Source organism: Gadus morhua, chromosome 7 (genome assembly GCF_902167405.1).
Source record: "Gadus morhua chromosome 7, gadMor3.0, whole genome shotgun sequence".
NCBI lineage: Eukaryota > Metazoa > Chordata > Actinopteri > Gadiformes > Gadidae > Gadus > Gadus morhua.
The window spans coordinates 5,526,299-5,551,114 of record NC_044054.1 but is presented as its reverse complement, the minus strand read 5'-3'; the positions used below and the strand labels follow the sequence as shown (position 1 = coordinate 5,551,114).

Genomic DNA, 24,816 nt, shown 5'->3' with positions numbered 1-24,816 from the left:
CAGAGATAGAGAGGGGGGAGGAGAGAGAGAGGGGGGAGGAGAGAGAGAGAGGGGGGGAGGAGAGAGAGAGAGCCAGAGAAAGAGAGGGGGAGAAGAGAGAGAGGGGGGGGGAGAGAGAGAGAGACAGAGAGAGAGGGGGGAGGAGAGAGAGAGAGAGAGAGAGAGAGAGAGAGAGAGAGAGAGAGAGAGAGAGAGAGAGGGGGGGGGGGGGGAAGAGAGAGAGAGAGGGGGGAGGAGAGAGAGGGAGGGGGGAGGAGAGAGAGAGAGGGAGGGGGGAGAGCGAGAGACAGAGAGAGAGGGGGGAGGAGAGAGAGGGGGGGAGGAGAGAGAGAGGGGGGAGGAGAGAGAGAGAGGGTGGGGGAAAGAGAGAGAGACAGAGAGAGAGAGGGGGGGAAAGAGAGAGAGAGAGGGGGGAGGAGAGAGAGGGAGGGGAGGAGAGAGAGAGGGGGGAGGAGACAGAGGGAGGGAGGGAGGGAGGAGAGAGAGAGAGAGAGAGAGAGAGAGAGAGAGAGAGAGAGAGAGAGAGAGAGAGAGAGAGAGAGAGAGAGAGAGAGATTAGTCCTGATTTCTGCAAAAAAAAAAATCTATTACAAATTCACAGAACAAAGCAAAAACATTGCAATCAACATTCAACTCCCTTTCATCTAGGTATTCTCTCCCCCTACGTCAAACCCAACACCAGAAACCTGGGTGTCATCTTTGACTCAAATTTTTGCTTTGCAAGCAAATTGCTGCTGTACTCAAGAGTAGTTTTTACCAGCTCTGAGTCATTCCTAAGATGAAACCCCATTTATAATTTCACAATCTGGAAAAAGTAATACACGCCTTCTTCACATCACAGCTGGATTACTTCAATTCACTTTGCCTAGGACTCCCTCAATCACTCCTCTCTTGCCTTCAGCTGGTCCAGAACTCTGCAGCAAGGCCGCTGACTGGATCCAGAAAACAGGTTCATATAACCCCCATCCTAGCTTCCCTCCATGTTGCCCATCCAGCATAGAACTCATTTTAAAACCCTACTTATGGTTTTTAAAGCCCTAAATGGCCTGGCCCTGCCCTACATTACAGAGCTCATCCATCACCACTCAGCGCCCAGGTCCCTTAGATCATGTAGCATGGATCTCCTGCACGTTCCACTTATTAGATTAAAATAGAGGGGTGACAGGGCTTTTGCTGTGGCTGTGCCCTGCTTTTGGAATGAACTGCCTGCTTCAATTAAAGACGCTCCTTCCTTCAACATTTTTAAATCTAGGCTCAAAACACACCTCTTCTCCCTGGCCTTTCCTCCCCTTTTGTGATATGTAGTTATTTTCTATGTATTCATGTACTGTCTATGGATCTGGTATGTGTTCTTTTACATGCCATTTTTGCACCATGAACTGTTTTTAAATGTGCCTTATGAATACATTTTACTTACCTACTTTCCTCCCTCCCTACACTCTGTTATCCCCCCCCCGCTCCCTCCCCTCCCTCCCTTCATTTAGGTTTAGCTGAAAGAAATATTATGCTTTAAGTAAGTCTGGTATTAGAAAGACAGCCTCCTTCCACATTTCTAACCTAGTGGCCTTAGCTTTCTTTACCCGGGCTGTGGACAGTTTTTATGTGACAATGGTGTACAATCTGCAACTAGCGCTGCTCTATACGTTGTTTTGCAGCTTTTGCACACAGTCCAGTTTATCATATTTGAAGGTTTATTTGAATGAAGGATAGATACAGAAACATGGATGAGCTTGGGAAAGTCATCTGATGTTTGGAGGAGATTGGGGAGACGGAGAGGGAGAGGGAGAGGGAGAGAGAGCAAGTGTGAGAGCGAGAGGGAGGGGATGAGGAGAGAGATAGGGGGAGTGGAAAAGAGAGGAGTAGAGATATAGGGAGTGGGAGAGAGAGGGGGAGAGAGAGAGAGAGAGAGAGAGAGAGAGAGAATGAGAGAGCGGGGAGGTGGAAAGAGAGTGTCTAGATACCGTACCTCCTGTGCTCCGGGGCTTCTCGCCGGGTCCTTGGGGGTGCCGCCATCCTTCGCTCGGTCTCCGGGCTCTGGAGTTTCCCTCTCCCTCTCGAGGGCCCCTCACCTCCTCCCTCTCCTCCTTCGGCTCCTCGTCGTTCTCCTCTTGGGAGCGCTGGTCTTGCTTGATCCAGTCGGTGTCGTTCCTCAGGGGGGCCAGCACCTTGCCGGACCCCCGGCGGCTCCCTGACTCCCTTCTGATCGGGGCGAGGGTCTTTAGTCTGTCCAAACTCCGGATCCCGTTCTCCATGATGTCCTTGAGCTCCTTGTCTCTCCTCTCCAGCTCCTCATCCTCTGGTCTGATCGCCTCCTGCTGTTTCTCCTCCTCCTCTCTTTCCTTGTCTTTCACTCCATCTTTGACGGCGTTGTCGGCTGGGTGAGGGTCGCCCTCGGCAACTGTTGTCTCAACTGATGCAATGCGATTGCCCCTGGCAACCGTCTCTTCAGCTGAGGCGGTCTGATGGTTGCCACAGGTAATCATTGTCTCCTCAGCTGAGGCGGTGTGATGGTCGCCCACGGCAACCGCTGTCTCCCCAGCCGAGGCGGTGTGATGATCGCCCCCGGCAACCGTCTCCGCAGCCGAGGCAGTGTGATGGTCGCCCCCGGCAACCGTCGCCTCAGCTGAGGCAGTGTGATGGTCACCCCCGGCTACCGTCGGCTCAGCCGAGGCGGTGTAATGTTCGCCCCCGGCAACCGTCGGCTCAGCCGAGGCGGTGTGATGGTCGCCCCCGGCAACCGTCTCCGCAGCCGAGGCGGTGTGATGGTCGCCCCCGGCAATCGTCACCTCAGTTGAGTCGGTGTGATGGTCGCCCCCAGCAACCGTCTCCTCAGCCGAGGCTGTGATCTCTTCCGGCTTCGACTGATCGAGCTCTGGAGGGCTTCCCTCCTCCTCTGTGGTCTCGATCTCGTCGTCAACCGTCTCTTCTGCTGAGGCAGTCTGATGGTTGCCCCTGGTAATCGTTGTCTCCTCAGCCGAGGCGGTGTGATGGTCGCCCCCGGCAACCGTTGTCTCCTCAGTCGAGGCGGTACGATGGTCGCCCCCGGCAACTGTCTCTGCAGCCGAGGCGGTATGATGGTCGCCCCCGGCAACCGTCACCTCAGTTGAGGCGGTGTGATGGTCGCCCCCAGCAACCGTTTCCTCAGCCGAGGCTGTGATCTCTTCCGGCTTTGACTGATCGAGCTCTGGAGGGCTTCCCGCCTCCTCTGTGGTCTCGATCTCGTCGTCAACCGTCTCTTCAGCTGAGGCGGTCTGATGGTTGCCCCCGGCAACCGTTGTCTCCTCAGCCGAGGCGGTGTGATGGTCGCCCCCGGCAACCGTCTCCGCAGATGAGGCGGTGTGATGGTCGCCCCCGGCAACCGTCGCCTCAGCCGAGGCGGTATGATGGTCGCCCCCGGCAACCGTCACCTCAGTTGAGGCGGTGTGATGGTCGCCCCCAGCAACCGTTTCCTCAGCCGAGGCTGTGATCTCTTCCGGCTTTGACTGATCGAGCTCTGGAGGGCTTCCCGCCTCCTCTGTGGTCTCGATCTCGTCGTCAACCGTCTCTTCAGCTGAGGCGGTCTGATGGTTGCCCCCGGCAACCGTTGTCTCCTCAGCCGAGGCGGTGTGATGGTCGCCCCCGGCAACCGTCTCCGCAGATGAGGCGGTGTGATGGTCGCCCCCGGCAACCGTCGCCTCAGCTGAGGCGGTGTGATGGTCGCCCCTGGCAACCGTCGGCTCAGCCGAGGCGGTGTGATGGTCGCCCCCGGCAACCGTCGGCTCAGCCGAGGCGGTGTGATGGTCGTCCCCGGCAACTGTCTCCGCAGCCGAGGCGGTGTGATGGTCGCCCCTGGCAACTGTCTCCTCAGCCGAGGAGGTATGATGGTCACCCCCGGCAACACTCACCTCAATTGAGGCGGTGTGATGGTCGGTCCCAGCAACCATCTCCTCAGCCGAGGCTGTGATCTCTTCCGGCTTCGACTGATCGAGCTCTGGAGGGCTTCCCGCCTCCTCTGTGGTCTCGATCTCGTCGTCAAGGACCGTCACCGGCTCTGTCTCCTTCTCCAGCTCTCCTCCGTCCATCTCCCCCTCTGCATACCGGACCCCCAGTCTGTTGTTCCCCTCCTCACTCCCCACATCGATGGATGCCTCTCTGCCTCCGTCTCCTTCTGCAGGCCGGGGCATGGAGCAGGGAACCCCAACTTCTGGATCCACTGCCTGCCTCTCATCCCCTGCCACTCCCTCCATCTCCCCCTCTGCCTGGACCCTGTTGTCCTTCTTACTCTCCACCTCCTTCACCCTCCCACCCAGCGGTTGTGTAGCTTCGTCTCCTTCTGCAGGCAGGGGATTGGTGCTTGGAACATCTTCTGGTTTCACCGCCTGCTGTACATCACCTGGTACTCTCTCCATCACGACCGCCTCCTCCACGATGCTTCGCCCTACGTGGAGAGACACACAGAGAGTTTATTTGAATAGGGCAGATAACAGAAACAAAAATGAGCTTGAGACAGTTATCTGATGTTTGGGGTAGATAGGGAGATGGAGTAAGAGAGGGTAGAGGGAGCAGGGGGAGGGAGAGAGAGAGAGAGAGAGAGAGAGAGAGAGAGAGAGAGAGAGAGAGAGAGAGAGAGAGAGAGAGAGAGAGAGAGAGAGAGAGAGAGAGAGAGAGACAAAGAGAGTGTGTGTGTGCAGAGATACTCACCCTCCCCGCGACCATCTCCAGTCAGGCCTTCCCTCCCTGCCCCTGTGGACGTCCGAGGCAACTTAACATCAGGCAAACCCGGCATGGAAGTGTCTTGGCTCAAGGTCCGAGCTTCCCGATTGCCAATCCCTGAACCTTCTGTCCCGGACTGTTCCTCTTCCTCTCTCCCACCTGCCATCGCCTCCTTAACCTCATTATCCGCCCGCTGTCTGCTCCAATTTACCTCTCCCTCTGTGTCGCTGAGGGTATTAACCTCCACTTGTCGATCCTCCTCCTCCTCCTTCTTCTCCTCCTTCTTTGCTCCGTTCCTCTGCCCCATCTCTCCCTCTGTCCTTGTCAGGTGCTCCTTCTCCTCCTCCTCCTCCTCCCCCTCCTTCTCCCTGGACCCCACCTCTGTCCTCGGTTGTTGCTCCTCTACCCATGCTCCACTCTCTCCCCCTCTCATTGTCGGATGACACTCCCCCACTCCTCCTATCGTGGGAAGACACTCCCTCACTCCCACCATCGGTGGACACTCTCTCACTTCCTCCATCGACTCACTCACTCCCACTCCCACCTTTGGCTGACTCTCTCCCCCTTCGATCGGCGGTTGCAACTCTGAGACATCGTTCCCGAACTCTCCTTGTCCTGTCCGCTGATCCATCAGCGCGGCTCTCCCGCCGATGTCCGGTTCCTCATCGAGAACGGACGGGGGATCCGTACTCGATTCAGCGTGGACGTCGACGACTGCGCAGGTCATTACGGTGACCTGGATATTTCGCCTGCCATCCTCTGTGGGTTGGATGGGTTCGACCCCAGCATGGTGCGAGTGCCCGGAGTTTGCGACGCAAATGGCGTCTCTGTGGGTGTTGGTTGTTTGGTCAACGTCGGGGAGGACTCTGAGCTTCTCAGACTCAGATGGGACCTCATCGGCGACCGAGCCAATCTGTAGTCGGCTCGGTTCTGTTGTATTGCTTTCGTCTTCTCCACAGTCTTCTTCATCCTTAAGGTCTCCGTTGATTGGTGGATGTGGATCGAGTTGAGGCTCTGAAAATTCTGGCCAAACTCTATCTCCGACTCTCCCCTCTCTCTCACTTTCACTCTCTCTTTCACTCTCTCTCTCTCCCTGAACCTGTGTCTGTTCATCGAGGGACCCCACCTCTCGCACTCGCTCTCCCCCCTCCCACTCCTCCCTCGCTTCCTCAGGGACTTCCACCCCTACTATCCACCCTTCCTCCCCTTGCTCCACCGCCACCGGTGCACCTCCCCACTCCGCCTCATCGTCCTCCTCCGGCTCTCCATCCGAGGGAGGAGGTACCGCGGTCTCCCCCGACGAGTCCCAGGCGCCCTCCTCATCCAACCCTCCCTCTTCATCGCCGCCCATGAGCAAGGCATCTTCTCCGACCTCCTCTGCGAAGTCGACCTCCTCCTCCTCCTCCTCCTCCTCCTCCTCCTCCTCCTCTCCTCCTCGGTCTCCTCCTACCTTGGTGTCCGAGTCAGTGCAGAAACCCGGGTCGCCATGGAAACCCGGGTTGGGTATCAGCTCCATGATGTGTCCGGGGTCAAACTGAGCTTTGTTGCCGGGGGGATAAGGGGTTTGTTGTCCGGGGGTGGGGGGGGGTGGGCGGTGGGGTTAGGAGGAGGTGTTTACCTTAAGAAGGGTCCCGTGTTCTGGAGCACAGTGAATGAAAATGTGCGTAAAGTTTCCGAAGAAAGTATCCGTTCAATCCCAGGAAAGTTTAGAAATGTGAATATAAATCGGCTTATGTTTCCGAAGAAAGGATTGGTCCAATTCCAGAGAGACTTCAGAAAGAATCGGTTCAGTACCAGGCAAAGTTCGGAAACGTGCGTACAAAACGTGTTTAGAGTTTCCGAAGGTGGCATGAAGATCCGTCCAAATTCAGTCTTGTGAGTCCGACGTTTGCAAACGATGCCGCGGAATGTAGAGAACGATAATCTGAGTAGTAAAAGGGGAAGTACTTATGTTTTACACAGAAAGTTAGTTTGCACACACAAGCACACCCCTTTTAGGCGCTAAGAACTATAGGGCGTTCTGAGCTGCTCTGCACTCTGCAGGCTAAGTAGAATCTACCTCTACCTTTTGATTTGTTTTAGCTGTCCCTCTGCCCCCCCTCTCCCTCTTTCTCTCTCTCCTTGTCACTCGCGCTCTCTCTCCACTTCCCCTCTCCCTCCCTCTCTCTCTCTCTCTCTCTCTCTCTCTCTCTCTCGCTCTCTCCACTTCCCCTCTCTCTCCCTCCCTCTCTCTCTCTCTCTCTCTCTCTCTCTCTCTCTCTCTCTCTCTCTCTCTCTCTCTCTCTCTCTCTCTCTCTCTCTCTCTCTCTCTCGACTTCCCACCCCCCTCTCCCTCTCGTTCACTCTCTCTCTCTAGGCATGGCGGATTAGAAGGAGGCTGATCTCCACATGACCAGGAGCTTAAACTCTCCCCCCCCCCCCCCCCCCGACTGGGTCCATCAGCAGCGCTCGGAGGTCAAAGGACCCAAAGCAGCCAATAGCCTGGTTCCTTGACACGCAAGCAACACCTATACACTCTCTCTTGCTCTCTCGCTTTCTCTCTCTCTCTCTCTCTCTCTCTCTCTCTCTCTCTCTCACTCTCTCACTCTCTCTCTCTCTCACTCAATCAATCATTCACACACTCTCTCACACACACACACACACACACACACACACACACACACACACACACACACACACACACACACACACACACACACACACACACACACACACACACACACACACACACACACACACACACACACACACACACACACACGCACACACACAAACAAAGAACAATCACAAATGCAAAACAAATAAACAGGAGACGCACTACATTTGCATAGGGTGTCAGTGTTCAATCAGTGTTCAAACTTAATAGTTTGACACGGCATGTAGCCACAAGGGGGCGTGCTTAGTCTCAACTTAACTAACCCTTGCGTCTTGAGCCGTTATGATAATTATTCTAAATGAAACAAAAATTACCGAATGTAATTCTGAATGAACATTAATTAAATACTCGTATTTAGTGACAATGAATACAATATGCCATCCCAGATTTACATTTACATTTAGGGCATTTAGCAGACGCTTTTATCCAAAGCGACTTACAATAAGTACATTTGTCATAAGAAGTGCTACAATATATCGCTGTCGGTACAGTAAGGATGTTCATAGAGCCAAGTACAAGTGCGACAATCGCTAGGCTAACCAATTCCCCGTTAAAGCAATGATAGCAGCTACTGCAGTTGACTAAATAGGCCTAAATCACACAGTAGTAATAGATGAAAAGTTAGAACAAGCAATCGTAATTCTAAACACTAGGAATCGTAGTTACCAAACTCACCTACAGCCAGGTATGAGACAACCTTCTTGTAAGACAAAATGTATTATACAGATCAATGATAACCGTTTCCTCTTAATTCCCTGGTTGTATATTTATTAGAAGCGCCAGTTGACACACTTCATACTGACTTGTAAATCAGCAATTAATGTATAATTAACATTCAGTTGGTGTCACGTGATTATGGTGGCATAAAAAAACAAAAAATTGAATTTTGAAAAATAAATGAGAATTGCAGCGACGTGTCTTGTGCTAACAATTCAATTTTATTGATCATTATTAAGAATGAATTATTTTTTATATATTATTATAAAAGTTTTCAACTGTAGATCATAGAGTGTAAGAAATTAATAATAATACAATCGCGGGAGGGAGACCCACATGTACCGGTCTACAACAGAAACGGGCATCAGCTGTCCAGCCTACGTCAGCTTTATCTGCATTATCTGCATTTTTTATCATTATTATTAATGAATTATTATGAATTATTATTAATTCATTATCATAAATGTATATTACCATCTACTTTGCAAGTGTAAATTATAAAAAATAAAGTGTCCAATCGTCGGAGGTAAACTCATTCATTTCCGGTCAGTACCGGAAACGCACATCAGCTGTCCCGAATACGTCACCTCCTTTATCCGCATCTCTCGGGCCTTAGCGAGCAACAATATCCCCCTCCGGCGCTCTTTAGTGAACATTTATTCCCGTTACAATGCCACTATTTGAGCATTAAAACCAAGATACCGATCCACTGCGTCCCCCGTTTCCACCCGATCTATAAGCGAGGTTTTTTGTCCGCGAACTGCGACGTTTTAGGGTCTTTCCTGGCGTATTTTTAATAGTATAAGAAGTAGCCTGGTGTCAGCATCCTCTTCCTCTGACTTGTCGTTTTTCTCCAACTAAGCTCTGATTTCTACCCAGTTTCTCTTTTTTTTAATGTCTACGCTACTCTGAGACCTTTGGCATCACATTAAACCATTGGTATGTATATTGTGTGTGTGTGTGTGTGTGTGTGTGTGTGTGTGTGTGTGTGTGTGTGTGTGTGTGTGTGTGTGTGTGTGTGTGTGTGTGTGTGTGTGTGTGTCATAGGACAGATGTATGTACGGTTTGTTTGTGTGTGTGTCATAGGATAGATGTATATACTGTGTGTGTGTGTGTGTGTTTGTGTGTGTGTGTGTGTGTATATATATTATGTATATGTATCATGTGTGAATGAGTGCATGAATGGGTGAATGTTAGGCAATATTGTTAAGTGCTTTGAGTGGTCACTGGATAGGAAAGCGCGGTATAAATGCAGTCTATTTAACATTCACTGTCTTTGTCATTCGCAGGTCCGTGGATCTGTGATAACAACAAAAATAACTATCCGTGCAGCGATGCAGAAGTCCACGCGGACCACGGAGGAGGCGACGGTGGCCGTGCAGTTCACCGACCTCCCCAACGCGCTCATCGCCTGCAAGGTCGCCGTGGACCTGTTCGATGACAGCGGTGTGAAGGTGAGAGGCGCCGGCGTCGAAGGCTTCGATGTTGATGTTGACATCACTGTTTCCATGTCAAGATTAGGGCCCGTCTCCCACAGATAGGTGCTGGCTGCTGGATTTCATGGTTGGCTTAATGTTTATCGAATGTAAACTAGTTAAAACTGATGTGTTTTTGGGCAGCAATAGCTTAAGAGGTACAGCGGGTTCGCTTGTAACCGAAAGGTTGCTAGTTGGATCCCAGGCTCCTCGTAGCTGTGAGTAGAGTAGAGTGTCGAGGTGTCCCTGAGCGAGACGCCTCACCCTGACTGCTCCTGACCAGCTGGCTGTCGACCTGAGGGGTCGACTCCGCCGTCGGTGTGGGTCACATGTTTTTTGATTGTCGCATTTGTTATATATTTTTATAATGGCTCTGCTAGACACTGAACTTTGTGTGTTTGTGAATGCAGAAAGCAACGACTCTAAATATAAAGAAGTGATTCATAAACAATTAGGTATGTACGCACTTATGTATGTTTATACGTCCTGGCACTTAATGTACGCACTTATTGTATGTTGTACGTCCTGGCACTTAATGTACGCACTTATTGTATATTTGTACGTACTGCCACTTAATGTTATTACTTATTGTTTGTTATAGTACTTAGCATTGTGTAGCAACTTATCCTAGCTATCTCTGTTGTATACGGTGAATGGTTTAACCTAGTGATTGTTAGTGCTTGGAACTTGGTTCTATGAACATCCTTACTGTACCGAAAGCGATAAATTGTTGTGTCTCTTTCTTCTGACAAATGGACTTATTGTAAGTCGCTTTGGATAAAATTGTCTGCTAGACGCCCTCATTATAAAAAGTAAATCGAGAAAAAATCTCCATACCAGATACTTTTCTGTACGATGCGGTAACACAATAGACCACAAACACAACTCAAAGGGTATTCTTACAGCCTGTTGATGCAGGGATCTGCATATCGGATGTGATACACTGGATCATAAACCCTCCTCCACAGAATAAACATAGTAGAGTAGTCTAAAAGGGGTCAAATCATGCCTTTTCAGCTTTAGACTGTTATATGACATATGTATACATGTTTTACGTCTCCTAAACTAGGAAAATCCAAGTGCGAGCCATGGGGAGTCTTTGTGCCCACCGAGAACGCCCCTCAATAAGTGTGTGTTAAAATCGAATTTGAGTTCAAACTTCACATCCGTACCAGTGTGACATCAGACTGTGCAGTGATGAAGTGCAGAAGTCCCATCTCCCGGCTACCCCAAATGTTTGCAACTTTTCAGGGGGGTGTGAGTATGTCGACGCTCACGCCGACGTTCAACTAATCGCAGAGTGGGCATGCTGACCAATCACAGCAGACTGGGCTACTCGAGGAGACGGGCCTTAAAGAGACATGATACAAAACAGAATGTTTTTGTATCATGTCTCTTGAAATTGTTTTTTTGCAGAAAGGAACAGTTTGAGAATAATAAGGGATATTTCTAACATACAGGCATATATCCCTCTTCTAGAAGTAACCCTATATCCCTCTTCTAGAAGTAACCCCAAATACAATTATTAGCAAAAAAACATGATATGGGATCTTTAACGCAAGGCGACATTGACTCCACTCTGTTGAGACCGGGCGGGCGCTTTGCGTTCCTTAATTGGGTCTGTTAATTGGCACGCTTAATCGGCTAATCCCCGACAGAGCCGGTGTGCCATCGCAAACACGGAAGTTGTACTGATTCCCGCGCGTGTCGGGATTGCTCCCCCTACGGACCCAGCAGGGAGGATGTGAGGGACCGCTGGCTCCTTCCTAAGGTCCCCGCGGGTTGGGTTCTCTACGGTCTTGTTTAGGAGATAAACAACGAAAAGGTTGGCCTGTTGTTGTCTGGGATTGACGCGAGCTGAAGAGAATCTGTGGATAATGACGTGTGTGTGTGTGTGTGTGTGGTTGGCTGGGTAGACAGACACATTGTATGTGTCTTAGTTTATAATACTATTTAGTTTGCGTGTGTGTCATGTTTCCATGACAAAGTGTGAGTGTGTCTTTGTTCATGACCGTTAGTTGTTCAAGACTCAGTTTAGTTGTGTGTGTGTGTGACTGTGTTAAGACACACAGTGTGTGTTTGTGTTTCCTGTTCATGAGTCTGGAGGGAAAGGTGTGTGTTTGTTTGTATGTTTTCTGCAATTAGACAGTGGAAAGTTAAACAGTGGAAACATATTATGCAAAGTCAGTTGTGGAATTTAACATTTCACTGACCCAGGACCGTGTGTGTGTGTGTGTGAGTGGACTCTCAGATGACGACAGGGGAAAAAGTTGTTCACTGGGTCAAATGACATGATGTGTGTGTGGGGGTGGGGTATTTTTGTCCTTTCATGGCTACTTGGTTACCTGCCATTGTGTTTTTCAGCTTTCAGTTTGTGTGTGAGACTGTTTTGACACACAGTATGTGTGCGTGTCTGCGATCACAATACTTGTGTGTGTGTGTGTGTGTGTGTGTGTGTGTGTGTGTGTGCGTGTGTTCCTGATTTTGTGTGTGTGTCTTTGTCCATGATACTGGTGTGTGTGTGTGACTGTGTTCATGATACTGATGTGTGTCTTTGTTCACAATTGTGTGTGTGTGTGTCTGACTGTCATATTTGTGTGTCTGTGTTTAGACACACTGTATTTGTGTGTGTGTGTTTTCATATGCACTTTTGCATGCGTGTGGAGGCTTGGCCGGTTTCACTACACACACTACTTTCGTTGGGCGGGGCCATTTACTAGTATCTCCAGCTGACAGGGGCAGGGCCTCGTGAATACCAACAAATAGGAGCGCTGACATGATGATTGTTTCAGGGTTTAAATCGTTCAAAGTTCACGTTTACACTATCGACCTATAAACAGTCAGATACACACACACACACACACACACACCATTTTGCAATGGCAATATTTACACGAGATAATGGTATTGTTGATAATCCAGCATGTCTGATTTTGCATATCGTATTAGTTAATGATAATTGTTCTTCGTTAAGGTCAGTGCCTCCTCTGATAGGCGGGTTTAGGATGCAGTGTTTCCCTCGTAAAGCAATTGTGGGGTTATACAGCTCTGTTCCTGACCTACTGGGCCCTAACGATGTGATAGCATGTGTGATAGCACGGCCGTGCTATCGATTAGCCGCAGACGTGCTGACTCATGCTGACCCTGAAGGTTAAAGGCTCCAACGCAAGCGGCCGAAGTCCCCTCATGGAAAGGGTGATTCTGCATATTGTCCTTCCTTGTCTCCTTGTCTCCTCTTAGCCTCCTTCCATCGTCTCCCCCTCCCACTCGCTCGCTGTATGTTAATGCAATTGTCTAAACAACGTCTCACACACAAAACTAGACACAGTGTCTCTCCCCTTCTCTCTCCTTTCTTCCATCTCTTCTCGTTTCTTGTGAAAAATAGACACTCAGATCTGTCTGTCTGTCGCCATCACCAGTAAGCTGGTACAGTTTACTTGCCATTGGCTAATCACAGCCAATTTCTTTTCGTAGTTTTTCGGGAGAATTTCCGATATTTTTCCATTCCCAATGTTAACCGACATACTCTCATCCGTTTGAGTCGGAATATTACACTTCCCTGAATGATTCACAACCTCGTTGTCAATACACCGTTAGCGGCCCCTCCTCGCGTGATAGTTTGGGTTTTTCTGTTTTTTTTCTTCCACAAAATCCCATTCATGTTTGTTTTTTTCCATTCATGGGAATTAAGGCCGCATTTCGTAAAAGGGGATAGTTAGCAGGAATGCTAAGGAACGTGTGTGTGTGTGTTTTTGAAACCCATCCGATTCCCTCTTCTCCTCTTTCGTCTCCTAATATAAAATAACCCACATAGGTGTGTGTGTGTGTGTGTGTGTGTGTGTGTGTGTGTGTGTGTGTGTGTGTGTGTGTGTGTGTGTGTGTGTGTGTGTGTGTGTGTGTGTGTGTGTGTGTGTGTGTGTGTGTGTGTGTGTGTGTGTGTGTGGCTATCTGGGTAAGGGAATGGGGAAAAAAAATAGGAAGATGAAACCAAAACATGACAGTGGAAAAAATGCAGATCTGAGGACACACACACACACACCAGCTGGGGGACGATGTGGGCCATGGAGATGATTTGAACCTACGATACACATTCTCCCGCGGTAATGTTCAACGCACACAAACAACACTTAGATGAGCGCATTGGCCAACACACACATAAAGACACACACACACAACAGACAGACAGACACATATAAAGACACACACACACACACACACAGAGAGATACACATACATAAAGATACACACACACTATTATGAACACATACTATTATGAACACAAATGAAGACAAACACACATGAAGCACACACACATAAAGACACATCCACACATCAAGAGACACACACACACATAAAGAGACACACACACAGACAGTTTCCATCTCAGCACAGTCCCTAACTTGTGTGTCTTTCTCTGGAACATTACTCATTTGGTCGCCCACCGCAGTGACACCTGCTGTGTGTGTGTGTGTGTGTGTGTGTGTGTGTGTGTGTGTGTGTGTGTGTGTGTGTGTGTGTGTGTGTGTGTGTGTGTGTGTGTGTGTGTGTGTGTGTGTGTGTGTGTGTGTGTGTGTGTGTGTGTGTGTGTTACGCTAAAAGTGAGGACTGCTGCTGCATCCCCCCCCCCCTTCAGCTGGTCCCATCTTTGAATCTCTCTCCCCCCTCCCTCCCACACACACTTCATAGAACTTTATTTTTCCCATGAGGGAACTTAATTTGTGGCTTAACTTTCACCGTTGTCCAAAAATACCTCGCAGGTAGCCTTCTGTGTTTGTTTGTTATTATCCCCCTGTTGCACGGAAGTGCGATTCTTTCGACCAACCAACGGACGGCGTGTGTAGCTCGAACTTGCCGGCACCCTTTCAGGGGTCTCATGCTGCTATCCATTTGGATCAGGGATGGGCAACTGGCGGCCCGCATCCTCACTCAGTGCGGCCCGCATCCTCACTCAGTTAGGCCCGCAAATAATAATAATAAAAAAAAAAGAATAATAATAATTGATCGAGTTACAGAAAACTCGGTCAAGAAAGATGAGAAGAATTCATAGAATTCGAAGGCAAACCCATGCGTCTAGTTTGCTTAGAAGCGATATCAGTCATTAAAGATATCCACTTAAGTCGCCACTACAACTACTACAACTGCTGGTTGCGTTTGAGTTCATTGAGTTGTTGCACTTAATGTTGGGCCACTGTTTTTCAGTTTTTTGACTTCATTGAATGATGATGTATTTGAGCCCTTTGCACTGATAAAAATACTGACCATTCATGTGGCTGTTTGAGCATGAAAAACATGAAATGAATGTATGTTGGTTCAATTAACATACCGTACATAGGTTATGATTCTGGATGATTTTTTAGGTAGTGGCCATCCCCAAAATGCACCAGAATACAGGAAATCATATCTACCAAATTCAAAATTGTGTAGCTTCTCTCAGCTCACGTTTAGTTGAAGTGTGCAGTCATGTGGCCCTCCGATGGTTATGATGAAAAATGTGGCCCTCTTTATCATGAAAGTTGCCCATCCCTGATTTGGATGGTACGCTGGTACGAACGACCAGCTTCAGCGAGAACGTGACGTATTTCCCTTGCTCCAGCCTTCCAGTTTGCCATTTGTGCCATCTATGTTTATTTGTGTCGAGCCACGAGGGGGAGTAGTAGCAGGCTAGTCATCATTAGCAACATAGCCTCTTTAGCAAACCAGCTTCAAAACAAAACTTTACATTGAATTGCACGCAAAGCAAGACCGTGCAATGCATATATTGGTGACCGGATTAAAGCAGCAATGAAATCAAGTGTGTAAGAGGTTTTAAAAACGACATTAAAACCACCAACGTGGTACAAATAGAAAGAAAATACATCTCATCCCCCATTAACTATGGGCGCAGCCACCTTCTTTGCGAGTTGTACAGCTCTGCTCGCTCTACTTTGAAAGCGACGAGATAATACGACCAAAAGGGGGCGTGCCTCAGTGAAATGCCGCAAGAAAGCTGGGAGATTTGCGACTTTACTACTTCGTAAATCCAAATGGATAGCAGCATCAGTACACCAACGGAGAAGTACTGCAAGAAGAGTACTGTTTATTCAACAGCCTGCTGGAACAAAGGGGACATTGGTTGTTAGGGGCAGGGAACAAAGTCACACTACACTGTGTGTAAAGATTTGGTTGGGAAACTCTGTTCTGGACTAATCTATCAATCAATTATCTTCAGCTTAATTGAGAGAAAAAAAGGTTGTTAGTAGCAGCACCAACAAATAGTGCACCGATACCATTTTGATGCTTGTATGTCACTTAAACGCAGCCTTCTCTCTCCCGACACTCACTATCGCTATTGGCCTGCTCCAGACTAATGAGAGCGGGCCAATAGCCACTCTTAACCGTCTTTTTCATGCGGCGGGAAAACAAACCAGGAGAAGAAAATGTCTGCAGTGTGGAATTATTTCATTATAGAAACGCCGGCGAGTACATTGGCTAAATGCAAGATTTGCGACCTGAAAGTTTCGAGAGGTGGAGTTAAACGGGGCAGTTTCAATACCTCGAACCTGATAAAACATTTGAAGTCGAAACATGTGAACAAACACAAAGAGTTCGAGACTGAGGCAACTGCAGCTAGCAAGAGAAAGCGGGATGGACCGCAGCAACGATCCCTGGTCAGTTCACTTCGTGCGATAGAGCAGTGGGACGAGAAGAGTGAAGCAGCAAGACAGATGTCCGAGAAAATAACCGAGATGACTGTTCTCTGTAACCTGCCCCTCTCCTTCGTTGAAAGCGTGGGCTTCCGGCTTTTTATGGCTCACGCAGTACCTAAGTATAAGGTCCCAAGTCTCAAATACATCACGGGGACGACTATCCCTGCACTAAAACATAAAGTAACGGAGCATGTTTTAGGAAAGCTAGGGGAGGCAGGGACCATAAGCTTTTCAACTGACATCTGGAGCAGCCAAGTCTCCCCACTTTCCCTGCTTAGCTTGACAGCCCACTGGGTAAACTTGGAAACATTCACTCCAGAAAGCGTCATACTTCATGCGAATAAATTCAAGGGATCACACACGGGCGAAGCTATTGCAGGAGCAATAGAGCACATGCTGCTCAACTGGAGCATCCCGAAGTCAAAGGTAACGTAACTTTTCTAGTCTAGACTTTGAAAGAAATGCGGCAGTAATTTGCGGCAGTAATTTGAGCCGTAAAGGGGGGTGTGTGTGTGTGTGTGTGTGTGTGTGTGTGTGTGTGTGTGTGTGTGTGTGTGTGTGTGTGTGTGTGTGTGTGTGTGTGGGTGTGTCTGTGTGGGTGTGTCTGTGTGGGTGTGGGTGTGTGTGTGTCGTGCTCTGCTCTCTATTGCGACTTGTCTATTTAAGCAATATAGCACTCGTGGGAGTGGGGTAGGTAAGGCATTATCCCTTACCTACCCCACTCCCACGAGTGCTATATTGCTTTTATAAAACAATTCTACCGTCAACAAATTAACATTTCAACACGAAGCTTTGGTTAATTTTTATTATTATAATTACATTATTATTAATAATATTATTCTTATTATTATTATTATTATTAAAGGTCCATGCCATTCTTCGGGACAATGCAAGCAATATGAAGAAGGCAATGAGGGACCTGGGAGTCTCCAGCCTGGGATGTTTCTCGCACACGATTCAACTCGTGGTGCACGATGGACTGCTGTCCCAGCGAAGTGTGAGCGATGCGCTGGCCAGTGGGAGAAAAATAATTGGGCACTTCAAACATTCCCCATTGGCCACATCAAGACTTGAAACTGTCCAGACGGGACTGGGAATGCCAGTCAAACGTCTGATCCAAGATGTTCCCACCCGCTGGAACAGCACCTTTTATATGACTGCGAGCCTGCTGGAGCAAAAGAGTGCCATCTCACTCTATGCTGCAGACCACCAGCTCCCAGCAACACTGACAGCAAGTGACTGGACCTTGCTGGAGAAAATCAACACTCTTCTGGCTCCATTTGAAGAGATCACAAAACAGATCAGCTTCGCCACCTCCACCACCTCAGAGGTCATCCCCTCAGTCATCGTCCTGAAGCGTCTGTTGGCCAAACAGACCACAGAGGACGGCGGGATAAAAACAATGAAGGCGACACTTCTAGCAGCTATGGGCACAAGATTCCAGACCGTTGAGGCGGAGCCCTTGTACTCTGTTTCAACCATATTGGACCCACGTTACAAAGACAGGTATGTTACTTTAATTGTGAGCTGTATAGTGTAAAGTTTAAACATCTTGTGTTAGTGTGTAATTAAATGCAGTGCTAAATAACAGCATATATGAGCTAACAGCTATATTATGCCATTCTGTTTACTTTGTTACTGCAGATACTTCACAAGTGCAGAGAGCAGCAAGCTTGCAAGAAGTGCACTGACCCAAGAGGTGGAGAAAAATGAGGAGTCATCACTGCAGACAACCACCACCGAGGCAGCAGACCCAGCCAATAAGACCCCACGGATGACAGCAGAGCCCAACACAAGCAGCTGCTTTAAGTTTTTTGTACGAGGAATTCCTGCAAGAGCATGCTGCTGAACAAGGTGGGGCCAGCAGCACAGTTACACAGGTGCAGATAGAGACATATCTGGCTGAGAAAACAATCCACCGCACAGAGAGCCCATTCGAGTACTGGGGAAAGAATAAAGAACGGTTCCCCTCCCTGGCTACTACAGCTGCAAAGTTTCTCTCCGCTCCCTCCACCAGCGTAGATAGTGAGAGGCTTTTCAGCACAGCTTCTAACATACTTGATGAGAAGAGGAATAGGCTGTCAGGAGATCATGTAGAAACACTAATCTTCCTCAAGAAAAATCTGCCAATGTACCTGAGCTTGAACCCCAAAGACTTGAATCCTCAAATGTAAACAAGAGTAAACACTACTAGGTGTTGTGTGACAGATCTGTCACTGATTAATGCTATTTGTTCTTACCTCAGATACGTTAAATTAATGCAGCTATCTGTCAAATGTACCTCATATGTATATTATTTCTTTTTTTAATACAATTTAACATTCTACTTCTTACTGTTGCACTAGTTTTATACACTAGTATTATGTTATAATTTCATGAAAGTTGCACTATTTTGGCATTTGAGAGCCAAAACTCAGGGTTTTTAAGAGTTTGTAATGTATTTTTAATGTAATGTAATTTTAATGTATTTGACTTTCTTACTGTTGCACTGTTGCACTGTTCACTTCTATTATACATGTTCTAATTTCATGAATGTTGCACTATGTTGGCCTTTGAGAGCCAAAAGTTTATTCAGCTATTGTTGTCACCCATACCAGGTAGGCAATAAAAAGTTCTACTGGATTCACTTTGTATTAGTCTTCCTGCTTCACAAAGGTAGGCAGCAGCTTGACAAAGCCATGATGGCAATGATTTTATATCCAAGTAGTATGCAGCTCTTCATATATACACACACACACACACATCAATTTCAAACAGAGTGGTATCGGTATGGTATCGGTATCGGCCGATACTGCACAGCCAGGTATCGGTATCGGAGCCAAAAAATGGCATCGGTGCAACACTAGCACTAATAATAATACATTTTAATCCAGGGCGCCTTTCAAAACTCTCGACGTCGCCTTATTACAGGTAAGACAAACAAACAATGTAAAAGGGGCAAATTTAGTGAAAACAAAACACATTTTAAAAATAAACAATGCAACATATTCATTAACCGATCGGATCAGGTGGGTTTTGATGGAGGCCTAGTTATGTGTGTGTGTATGTGACGGAAGTGTATCAAAGTGAGGTTGTGTACAAATCAAATCTTGGTTCAGTCTTTGTTGTGGCGTCGGTACAGAGGGATTCAACTGAAGATCTGCCACCTCTCACGTTGTGGGTAGGGCCCGACCGATTCATCGGCCTGCCGATTTAATCGGCCGATTAAAGCCTTTTTGAAAATAATCAACATCTGCCAAAAAGACGCCGATTACAACCGATTTTTTTTATTTTTTTATTTTTTTAGAAATGTTATTGCGCTTAGTATCCTGCAGATTGCGCTCCTACTCGCCTTGCTAACTAACAACTTTAGCTGGAGTAAAAAAGAGGAGATTGAATTTTACCGTACAACATGAAAGCACGCTCGCTCAGGCAGCTGCGCGCTCACCTCACCAATGTGCACAAGACGCGTTGTTTGTTGTTTTTCTTTAGGTCCCAGGCCATGTTAATTTGTTATACTGTAGACTCTAACGGTGAGACCATACTGCTCAGCACGCACATGTTAGTCACTGCCCACGAGCGCAGCACATTGGGAGTTAGTTTTTTATTTTACATTTTACATTACACTCATTTTTGACTGTAAATGTATTCTAAAACACTCAAAGGTTCTGCATTCAATTCACATATTCGTGAAAAGTGTTCAAAGTATATTTAAGGTATCGAAAACTACGTTTTATAGGCTTTTTTTAGTTTTGTTTTTAATTGGCCGATTAAATCGTAATCGTAATTTTTCTCTGAAAATAATCGGCATCGGCACTCAATATCGGTCGGGCCCTAGTTGTGGGCAGCGGCTAATTGCTAGTGGTGTTCCTGGTAGAGATGCGCGGATGGGCTATTATTTCATCCGCAACCGCATCACAAAACGCTTGATCCGCCCGCCATCCATCCGCAACAATTTTTTTGACCAATTTTCAAAACCGCACCCGCCCGCCATCCGCCTGTTGTTTTTAGGTATATGCGCTGCTGACGCGAGGCTAGAAAGTTCTTGCCTGTTCTTGAAAGGAGACTGATCCAATGCCGCAAAGATATTTAAAGGATAAAGTCCCTAGTATGAAAGCCTATTGGCTATGTTGTAGCCTATCCCCAGAATATTATCAGTGAAGTGACGTCTGTCTCCGATCGATGCACAGGGAGAAACTTTAAAATAGCCAAGCACATCGGCAAACCTGACCTTACCATAGGCTAGTAGGCCTACACTTTTTTATCATTGTAATATAACGCAATTTGGTACACCATTTTAATATGGTAATATAGCCTACTGTGTTGTTTTTTTTGCAAAATGAAAGATAGCCTTTTAAGGAAACGCAGACTCGAGCCTATTAATTCCGAAATTTCACCGCATTGAAGGCTATATAGGCTACTGTAACAAGCCCAACACTTGCCTGCTTGCCTTGCAAATCAAAGTTTTCCGACTATTTAGGGGTCCAAGCCAACAGGTTGGATCCCTATTGTTTTTGTAAGGATTATTATTAGGGGTCCAAGCCAACAGGTTGGATCCCTATTGTTTTTGTAAGGATTTTTTTTATTAGGGGTCCAAGCCAACAGGTTGGATCCCTATTGTTTTTGTAAGGATTTTTATACTACCTCCCCGTGAAAGTGGAACCACAGCCCAAACCGTAAATGGCGCACACGCGCCAATTGCATGACTAGATCCAGAATCGGCACCGCTACTCAGATAACAAAATCCAGACACGCCGGTCACTAGGTGGCGCTATACCAAGGAATACGCGTTTGGGGCTATAACTCCCACACCGAACCTCCCAGAGTCCAAAAACTTGTACACACAGATGCACTGGAGTCTGCTGCATCTTTTGGCCTAGGCCACGCCCATTTGCGTCTATGAATATTTTTCGCTAAATCGCGAAAACCGCAAAAATGTTTTTTCGCTACTCCTCCCACATTTCTTGACCAATCGACACAAAACGTTGCACACGACATCTTCAGACCTACACCAAAAGAATGCATGAAACACTTTTTTGATCCGACCTTTGACGACGAAACGGTAGCGTTTTGAATATTGGTTTATGAGCTAAATTAGACGTGGAAAATCAAAAATCCAAAAAATTCAAAATTACACATCGGAACGAGTCCAAATTGTGCACACATGTTGGTGCTAACCTTAATGTCGTACGATAAAAATTTCGGAAAATTTCGCCATTAGGGGGCGCAATAAACGAGGAAATTGTATATCTTCTACACAATTTCGCCGCGAAAACGCTACACTGACTTCTCGCTACTCCTACCACAGTCAAATCCTTTGTATCCACAGGTTCAGGGTAGCGTTTTGAACACATGCTTCGCGTTGTGTCAGCGAAACGCACATTTCTTGTCGCGTTGTGCCGGCGAAATGCACACTTCTTGGACCCCTGCATAACTGCTTGCAGTTCTAGTTATTATTATTCCCCCCTAGAAGTGGGCCCACAGCCCAAACCGTAAATGGTGACGACACGCCAATTGCATGACAAGATCCAGGTCCCTGAGTTCTAGGCAGACGACAAAATCCAGGCACGCCGGCCACTAGGTGGCGCTATACCAAGGAATACGCGTTTGGGGCTATAACTCCCGCACCGAACCTCCCACAGTCAAAAACTTGTACCCACATATTCACTGGAGTCTGCTGCATCTTTTGGCATAGGCCACGCCCATTTGCGTCTGGAATTTTTTTTCGCAAAATCGCGAAAACCGCAAAACTGTTTTTTCGCTACTCGTCCCACATTTCTTGACCAATCGACACCAAACTGTGCACACGGCATCTTCAGACGCACACGCAAATAATGCATGAAACACTTTTTTGATCCGACCCTCGACGACGAAACGGTAATGTTTTGAATATTGGTTTATTAGCTAAATTAGACGTGAAAATTCCAAAATCAAAAAAAAAACAAAATTACACATCGGATCGAGTCCACATTTTACACACATGTTGGTGCTAACCTTAATGTCGTTCGATAAAAATTTCGGAAAATTTCGCCATTAGGGGGCGCAATAAACGAGGAAATTGTATATCTTCTAATTGGCCAAAGGAATGTTCTTCAAACTCAAGGGAAACCATCAAGGGGCAAACCCGAGTCTATATAGAAAATATGGCCAAGAATTATTAATGTGGGCGGGAGTTATTTGGCAAAGGATAATTCTCTTTGGAAAATTTCTCCACAGGGCGGCGCCAAAAAACGACGACATTGTCTATCTCCTATTTGGCCATGGAATGTTCTGAAAACGCGTTTTAGGCTATAACTCCCACACCGAAGCTCCCACAGTCAAAACCTTTATATCCACATGTTGTTCACGGTAGCGTTTTGAATACTTGCTTCGCGTTGTGCCGGCAAAATGCACATTTATTGTCGCGTTGTGCCGGCGAAATGCACACTTCTTGGACCCCTGCATAACTGCTTGCAGTTCTAGTTATTATACTATACGCCTTAGAAGTGGTACCACAGCCCAAACCGTAAATGGTGCCGACACGCCAATTGCATGACTAGATCCAGGTCCGGCACCGCTACTCAGATAACCAAATCCAGACACGCCGGCCACTAGGTGGCGCTATACCAAGGACAGACGCGTTTGGGACTATAACTCCCACACCGAACCTCCCAGAGTCCAAAAACTTGTACACACAGATGCACTGGAGTCTGCTGCATCTTTTGGCCTAGGCCACGCCCATTTGCGTCTAGGAATATTTTTCGCTATATCGCGAAAACCGCAAAAATGTTTTTTCGCTACTCCTCCCACATTTCTCGACCAATTGACACAAAACTTTGCACACCACATCGTCAGACCTACACGAAAAGAATTCCTGCATTACTTTTTTGATCCGTCCTTCGATAACGAAACGGTAGCGTTTTGAATATTGGTTTATGAGCTAAATTAGACGTGGAAAATCAAAAATCCAAAGAAATCCAAAATTAGAAATCGGAACGAGTCCAAATTTTACACACATGTTGGTGCTAACCTTAATGTCGTACGATAAAAATTTCGGACAATTTCGCCATTAGGGGGCGCCATAAACGAGGAAATTGTATATCTTCTAATTGGCCAAAGGCATGTTCTTCAAACTATGAGGGAACCATCACGGGGCAAACCCGAGTCTATATAAAAATTATGGTCAAGAATTATTAATGTGGGCGGGAGTTATTTGGAAAAAGGAAAATTGTCTTTGCAAAATTTCGCCACAAGAGGGCGCAAAAAAACGACGAAATAATACATCCCCTAATCGCCAATGGAATGTTCTGAAAACGCGTTTTGGGCTATAACTCCCACACCGAACCTCCCACAGTCAAAACCTTTATATCCACATGTTGTTCACGGTAGCGTTTTGAATACTTGCTTCGCGTTCTGCCGGTGAAACGCACATTTCTTGTCGCGTTGTGCCGGCGAAATGCACACTTCTTGGACCCCTGCATAACTGCTTGCAGTTCTAGTTTTCTTACCTTCTTTCTTAGGTGTTGATGTTACTGAGCTAGAAGTTTAACTTGTTCTGCACATCTCGTGCTGCCAATGCCTGATGTCACTTCTGAGTCAAATCACTCCATCATCTCTTTGAAATTCCATATTCCACGAGTGGTAGGCTACAATGACTGGCTGTTTTAAAATATAACTTATACGAAACAAAATAACCCAGGCAGTTTCATCTACTGTCTCATAACTTGCCGGTTTGTGGAGACGCGACATGGGACGGATCGTCACTTAATTTAAACTTTTTTTCTTCCGTTAGTGTGTGTGTGTGTGTGTGTGTGTGTGTGTGTGTGTGTGTGTGTGTGTGTGTGTGTGTGTGTGTGTGTGTGTGTGTGTGTGTGTGTGTGTGTGTGTGTGTGTGTGTGTGAGACAGAGAGGCCAATTTACTGCCTGATGAGAATTGCATTATTTCAAAATGTGCTTGGAAGTAGGTAACGACATTTAACAATGTGTATATATTTTTGAATTTTGTTGGTTAAACCGCCAACCGCCCGAATTTAATTAAAATATAATTTTTTGTCACGTCACCCGCCCGATCCACGGTTTAACCGCGGAGTCCGCGGTTGCAACCGCCAACCGCGCATCTCTAGTTCCTGGTCTGGTTTAGGCCTTAGTCTCCTCTTCCCTAGTCTCCTTCCCTAGTCTCTTTAGTTAATTGCTAGTGACGTTCCCGGTCTGCTTTAGGCCCTAGTCCCCTCTTCCCTAGTCTCCTCCTCCCTAGTCTCCTCTTCCCTCGTCTCCTCCTTCCCTCGTCTCCTTCCCTAGTCTCCTCCTCCCTCGTCTCCTCCTTCCCTAGTCTCCTTTCCGAGTCTCCATCCCTAGTCACCTCTTCCCTAGTCTCCTCATCCCTCGTCTCCTTAGTTAATCACTAGTGGCGTTCCCGGGCCGCTTTAGGCCCTCGTCTCCTCCTGAGTTAATCGCTATTGGCCACTCAGGCTGCTTTAGGCCCTAGTCTCCTCTTCCCTAGTCTCCTCCTCCCTCGTCTCCTCCTGAGTTAATCGCTATTGGCCACTCAGGCTGCTTTAGGCCCTAGTCTCCTCTTCCCTAGTCTCCTCCTCCCTCGTCTCCTCCTGAGTTAATCGCTATTGGCCACTCCGGC

The 24,816-nt window shown here is 47.4% G+C and overlaps 3 protein-coding genes across 3 annotated transcripts in view; 2 read left to right on the top strand and 1 right to left on the bottom strand.

Annotated features, from left to right (window-relative positions):
• LOC115547866 (filaggrin-like) overlaps positions 1 to 5,837 on the bottom strand; it is a 6,091-nt gene extending 254 nt beyond the window's left edge. Inside the window, exons 1-2 of the mRNA XM_030362359.1 lie at positions 4,681 to 5,837; positions 1,967 to 4,417 (exon numbers count right to left, since the gene is read on the bottom strand). Of these exons, the coding sequence (XP_030218219.1) occupies positions 1,967 to 4,417; positions 4,681 to 5,419 (3,190 nt within the window). The 5' untranslated portion in view covers positions 5,420 to 5,837. The remainder of the gene's footprint in view (positions 1 to 1,966; positions 4,418 to 4,680) is intronic.
• Positions 5,838 to 8,638: 2,801 nt separating this feature from the next.
• Positions 8,639 to 24,816, top strand: part of rcan1b (regulator of calcineurin 1b) — a 35,709-nt gene continuing 19,531 nt past the window's right edge. The window contains exons 1-2 of the mRNA XM_030360565.1: positions 8,639 to 9,004; positions 9,355 to 9,519. Coding sequence (XP_030216425.1) covers positions 9,400 to 9,519 — 120 coding nt within the window. The 5' untranslated portion in view covers positions 8,639 to 9,004; positions 9,355 to 9,399. The remainder of the gene's footprint in view (positions 9,005 to 9,354; positions 9,520 to 24,816) is intronic.
• On the top strand, positions 15,465 to 18,848 carry LOC115546802 (zinc finger BED domain-containing protein 4-like). The gene is made up of 2 exons (XM_030360562.1): positions 15,465 to 17,732; positions 17,871 to 18,848. Exons 1-2 carry the CDS (start codon positions 17,125 to 17,127, stop codon positions 18,073 to 18,075), a joined length of 813 nt encoding a protein of 270 aa, XP_030216422.1. The 5' UTR covers positions 15,465 to 17,124; the 3' UTR covers positions 18,076 to 18,848.